General features: G+C 35.7%; 1 protein-coding gene across 1 annotated transcript; it reads left to right on the forward strand.

The window, feature by feature from the left end:
- The first annotated feature begins 488 nt into the window (after nt 1-488).
- Nucleotides 489-2,481, forward strand: LOC127795456 (anthocyanidin 3-O-galactosyltransferase F3GT1-like). Its single transcript, XM_052327129.1, has 2 exons — nt 489-1,126; nt 1,430-2,481. The coding sequence occupies exons 1-2, from the start codon at nt 583-585 to the stop codon at nt 2,326-2,328; spliced, it is 1,443 nt and encodes a 480-aa protein (XP_052183089.1). The 5' UTR covers nt 489-582; the 3' UTR covers nt 2,329-2,481.
- Nucleotides 2,482-6,455: the final 3,974 nt, after the last annotated feature.

Raw genomic sequence — 6,455 nt, forward strand, 5'->3', positions numbered from 1 at the left:
AAGTAAAATAAAATTATATTAAGATAATTTATTTGTAAAATTTAAGATAATTTATTTAAAAAATAAGTAAAGATAAATTTATTTGAAGAATTTAAAATAAAAAATTACATAATTTTTTAAATAAATATAATAAAAAATAATTTTATCTAAAATAATATTTATATTTTATTTTTTTAAATGAGAAACCACAGTTATCAGGATTTGAATACCGGCACGTAAGGACAAAAAATCTTTTCTGTGTCCATTCTCGACCGTTGCGCTATGCTTTAGAGTTTTTTTTTTTTTTTTTCAATCTATATATTGATCGTACGTTGATTAGCAAACACTAGGTAAGGAAGACTTGCTTGCTGTGATTGAGGTCCGCTGTCTCTTCTTTGTTGAATAATGTTTGTGGTGCAAGTGCAGCCACGAGAAGGCCCACCGCTTGAAATGAATAAAAAATGTGGTACTGAATGGGAAGATTTGGCTTTGCAGAGGAGAAGCCATTGATTGACCTAACGTCTTAATTACACATTCATTATCGTAGGGTTTTCCTCGTACGTGTCAACCAACCCATCGTCTCCTCCAAATATATATACATGTATGTGTGTGTGTCCTATGTACAGGCAGTTAAGCAAACCTCAATCAATTGGAACAAGAGTGCCAATGGCCGACTCCTCGCCCCACCTACACGTCGCCGTGCTGGCGTTCCCCTTCTCCTCCCACCCCGGCAGCCTGCTCCGCATCGTCTGCCGGCTGGCGGCCGCCGCTCCAGACGTGACCTTCTCGTTCTACACCACGGAAGAGTCGAACAAATCATTGTTCTCGGTCCCAGCGCCGCCTAACCTGAAGGCCTTTCACCTCTCTGACGGCGTGCCGGAGGGGTATGTATTCTCCGGAAAGCCTCAGGAGGCTATCAGCCTGTTCCTGGAGGCGGGGTACCAGAGCTGTAAGAAAGCGGTGCAGGCGGCGGAGGCGGAGATTGGCCGGAGAATCAGCTGCCTTATGGCCGACGCATTTCTGTGGTTCTCCTGTGACCTCGCGGAGGAGATGGGTGTCGCCTGGATCCCAGTTCGGACCGGGGGGGTGTTGTCACTTTCCGTTCATGTTTACACCGATTTGATCCGGGACACCGTCGGAATCAACGGTAACAATTTTTACCTCCAGGCCTCTCATGAGAATCAAACTTGCAATAACTCGTTGTTGGGCAAATCAATATTCCTAAGCCATTGAGTGGCCATCGGTAGTCTTTTAGCTAGTTGTTTGAATTTTACTAATTGGTCGTTTCGAGATTGAGGAATTTTTTTTCTCTAATATGACAACCCATGGTCACTGGTTAGATAAATTTAGTGATCATGCTTAATATATAGTTAAAAAAATAATAGATACTAGTTGGTAGACATAGATATAGAGATGGCAATTTGTTTGATTTTGTTGGTGGATGCTGCAGCTCTCGCTGGACGAGAAGACGAAATCGTCAAGTTCATTCCAGGGTTTTCGGGCGGGGTACGCCTGGGTGACTTGCCCAGCGGAGTCTTGTTTGGGAACCTAGATTCTGCCTTCGCCGTCATGCTCCACAAAATGGGAAAAGTTCTGCGGAAAGCAAAATTTCTTGCAGTAAACTCGTTCGAAGGTTTAGAATCCGAGGCCAGCGAAGATCTCAACTTCAACTTCACCAAGTTGCTGTATATCGGCCCCCTTAACCTCACATGTTCGGCGCCGGCGACCGGACCATCATCTTTCTCCGATGAGTACGGATGCCTACAATGGCTGGACTCGCAGAAGCCCGGGTCCGTGGCGTACATCGGCTTCGGAACAGTGGGGACGCCGGCGCCGGACGAGCTGGTGGAGTTGGCCAATGCTCTTGAAGCTAGAGCCACGCCATTTCTCTGGTCGATCAAAGACAGCCTGAAAAAGCATCTACCGGAGAAACTGCTGGAGAGGATCAACCGGACCGGAAAGATGGTGCCTTGGACGCCTCAAGTACAGGTTCTGGCGCACGTTAGCATTGGCGTGTTCATCACTCATTTTGGGTGGAAGTCGGTGATGGAGAGCATCACTGCCGGCGTGCCGCTGATCGGCCGGCCAATATTCGCCGAGCAACATCTGAACGGATGGGTGGCGGAACACGTATGGCGAATCGGCGTGAAGGTTGGCGTCTTGAGGAAAGATGCAACAATCCGAGCTCTGGATCTGGTTTTGTTGGAAGAAGGAGGGAAGAAGCTGAAGGAGAATGCTGAGTGGTTGAAGGAGCTTGCCCACAAGGCTGCCGGAAAAAATGGCAGCTCAACTCGGAACTTCGACAGCTTGGTAGAGTTTATAAGGGCACAAAAAAATCTGCAAGTGTAACTCGTAAAAAAAAAATTGGGTGTTTTTAAAAGCATTTAGTTGAATTAATGGCTTTCAATTGAACTGAGGGGCGTTTGGTTAGAGAGAAATTCTCAAGATTTATGTAATTTTATATTTAGTTAGTTTTAAACATCCTAAAAAATGTTAGGTATTCTTTTTTGGAAATCTTACATTTTTATATTTGGTTTAAATACAACATTCCTATAATCTATATTAATTTTTCAAAATTAACCTTATTTGATTTTTTTTAAATAATAAATTTCTTCTAATATATAAAATATTAAGGTCCACAACCTCTAAGTCACTTAAAAAAAAAAACCTCTTTAAGAAGTCAAAAAACGTTATTTTTTTTACACATTATGTATAATATACATATACATAATATATATATTTGTATTAATATCTACTTTAATTATTTTTAAGGAATTTAGAATACAAAATATCCAGTTATTGTTGCTAATAAAGCTTATGATACATGAAGGTCAATATATATGAAAATGTAAGTAGTGGGTATAATTGAAATAACAAAAAGTGCGTGGTTGTCTACTTCTACTTCACTACTTTTATGATTCTTTCTATTCTAGAACACAATATTGTTTGTACATAAAGAAGTAAACGTTGCATTACAAGAACCCAAACAAGTTCATAAGGGAAATTTTAAAAAACTATCATGACATGACAAAATAAAAACCAAAATACTTCAGCATTCACAAGTGTTAATATCAATTTAAAGTTTGCAACATAAGTAGTCACATAAATCCACAAACCAAAATAAAATCCAAGTACTAGAGTCTTCACATCAATTTAAAGACCAGGATTTTCAGCCAATATTTGGGCCACCAACATCTTTTGTGTTCAAGATCCACCTGCATAAAAAAGTCAGTTATATTGCTATCCTTACATATAGTCATACCAACTCGAACCCTCTCTTGAGTAGTCAATCCTTCAATCTTCATAAGCTCTTCAAAAATTGACATCCTCCTATTACTTCCCTCAGATTCATGCTTAAAACAAGAAGTCAGCTCCTTAATATTCTCATTAGTGCTCTCATAAACACGACCAAGTCTCTCCATAGTCTTAGATACCATTTCAATCATTGAATCATCATGTCTTTCTCTCTTTTTACCTTTTTTAGCAAAATTTGACCCACTAGCATATCCCCCAACCTCTTTAGCATTATTGTCATTAGTGGATATTTGTTGGGTTTCCTCAACAAAATCCGAAAGTCCATCTTCTTCATACTCAGTTTCAGTAACATTAGCTTCTTTGTCCATTGCTTCCACAGCATCTGATGGATCCTCCGCATCAGCTCCATTAGCTACATCTTTACCAAAAATTGGACCCAATATATCAAAGTATGAGAATGGCTTATTATAAAGCCCTTTAACAGAATGATGGGTCTGCAAAATAGAATTATTTTTAAAAATTATTTGATGAATAAATCTATATTGATGAAAAAAAGAAAAAAGAAATAAGTACAAATCTATTGCTATATTTTACCTTTATTCATTCTTTATATATTTCTTTTTCAACCACAATCAATTTGTCCTTATCATTCCAGTCAAAACCACTAGGGCCCTTAGGCCCTGGCCCATCATTTCACAAATTGCATTATAATGCTTCTTTAATTGCTTAATCCTTGACCCAATATGAGGGTTAGCTTTCAAGGTACAACCAGGTATTTTCTTAAGCATCATTTTCTCCAAATGAGTAGCAAATCCAAGCTTGAATCCATTGTCACCCTTCCAAGATGGCCCAACTTCAACTAGACACTCAACAAGTATTGCATCCTCTTCTAATGTCCACTGATAGTTAGTACGTTTTATTGTAGACTAACTATTGTTTGCCATCTAGTGAAGGAAAAAAAAGTTAAATATATATAAAGAGAAAAGCATAAACAAAAAGACAACAACTATATAACATAGGCAAAACAAACCAAATCACAAAAAAAAAAAAAAATTATGAATACATATTATTACATCATAATGAAAATAATAAATGGAATTGTCACCATTACAACAAAATTAAGAAACCACTTAGAATTGTCAATTATTACAAATTAACATAAATGAAACATGGAATTATGAAAATTTCAAACACATCTCCTCCAAGTGTTAAACATTTGTTATGCAAGGTCATCCCTCCAACGTGTCCAAGCATCAGATGTCTCTACATAAGTTACCCTATCAGTTTCTAGAATATCTTCATGTTCTTCCATGTCAAATATACAATCTTCTAAAGGGTCAATTGCCATATCTCTTCTGATATGATTATGAAGCAAGCAACATGCAGTTATAATCCTGCATTGTGTTCTAATAGAATAGAATGACTTATCTCTTAAAATTCCCCAACGTCCCTTCAACATCCCGAAACATCTTTCTATGACATTCCTAGCAAATGAGTGATTCATATTAAAAAATTCTTGTGGTGTTGCAGGTTGTGCTCCATGTCTCCATTCACTAAAATGATATATTTTCCCTCTATAAGGTGCAAGGAACCCTTCCCCATTCATGTAACCAGCATCTCATAAGTAGTAGTAACCTAAAAAATAGTAACCAACACTTAGAAACCATAGAAACAATTAAAAAAAATATTTAACCAAAACAAACTTGGGGTTACCACAAATAAATTGAAGTACTTTTTGGAATCCTTAATCCATTCCTACAAGATATAGCATCTATGAGTACCCTAGAATCAGCGGCTGATCCCTCCCAACCAAGCAAGATGTAAATAAATTGTAAATCTTGAGAACAAACTCCTAACACATTTGTTGTTATATCACCTTTCCCGGTCCGATATCTAGGCTTATCATCTTGTAGGACATTTAACTTGATGTATGTTCCATCTAAAGCTCCTAGACAATTCTGTTAATTCCATAAAAAAAATCACAAAATCATTAGTTTTTATTCCATGATTATTAAATTAACATTACCTAAACTTATATGTATTTTTAATGTTATCTTGAACCATTTCCATCGGTCATCAGTTGAATTTTCAGGGACTGCCTCAGGTTATTTGAGTAAAATTGTATGACATCGTAATATTGCATGCAAAACTTTGTTGAACTGTCTACTTATTGTTTCACCAGACCTCATGAATTGTTTTTTAATAACTTTATTTTTAACATCATGAGCCAAAATGTGCAAAAAAATTGCAACAAACTCTTCCACACATATGTGCCTAGTTGGTTCAAGCCTCCCAACAGTTTTAAGTAACTCACACAATACATAAAAAGACCTCCTATCCATTCTTGTATTTTCAATACAAGATGTATCATTGATATAAACAATCATATTAAAATTGGCATTCCTTATCATAGCCCTACTATGGAAATCCCATGTTACCCTTTTCCTAGTTCTCCTCATTGCAAAATCAGCTAATAACAAAGCACATGTATTCATCAAGAATAGAGTCAATTGATTCAAACACTCCAAATGCATAATAAGTACAATGATGAGCCTTTTCTTCCTTCCATTGTGCAACGTTGTCATAATCTAACATAAAAAAAAAATACATTTAGAACTTTTTAATTCATTTAGTATATAAATAATTTTCAAATATATTAATCCAAAGCTAATCTAATTTGCACCCTATATATTATCAAATATACTCCCCCCTCAAATTAAAATTCCAAACAATAAACATTACCATCATCATTGACAAATATTATTTTTAAATATAAATAAAAATACTAAATCATAAGTTAAAACATTACATATGTATATGAATAATATGTAAAAATATATATAAAAACAGAACATTACATATAACGTGCATAATACGTAAAATATATATATAACAGAACATTGCAGGTGTTCAATATGGCCAATTGATTGATGCAGTAGTAACATAAAATTTAAAAAAATTAAATAAATAATTTAATGGATATGACATAGCATATATATCTATTGAATATTTTATATATCTATCATATACAAGTTACAGTAATAACAATGTTGAGACGGAAGAATATAATATATATATGTAATATATTATATCTATTGAATATATTATATACATATAATGGCTAACTCTCACTATGTTTGATTCTTTGACTCACTGAAATTGAGGAAGAATAAATGGCTGACAGGTTGAGATGGAAAGACGGAAGAAAAATTGCAGGGAAA

The sequence above is a fragment of the Diospyros lotus genome, chromosome 2 (genome assembly GCF_014633365.1).
Source record: "Diospyros lotus cultivar Yz01 chromosome 2, ASM1463336v1, whole genome shotgun sequence".
NCBI lineage: Eukaryota > Viridiplantae > Streptophyta > Magnoliopsida > Ericales > Ebenaceae > Diospyros > Diospyros lotus.

Excerpts from the sequence above, each read along its gene's own strand:
- LOC127795456 (XM_052327129.1), top strand. The coding sequence starts at position 583 with ATGTGTGTGTGTCCTATGTACAGGCAGTTAAGCAAACCTCAATCAATT. Across the intron at positions 1,127-1,429 it reads GGACACCGTCGGAATCAACG|CTCTCGCTGGACGAGAAGAC; the intron begins GTAACAATTTTT and ends TGGATGCTGCAG.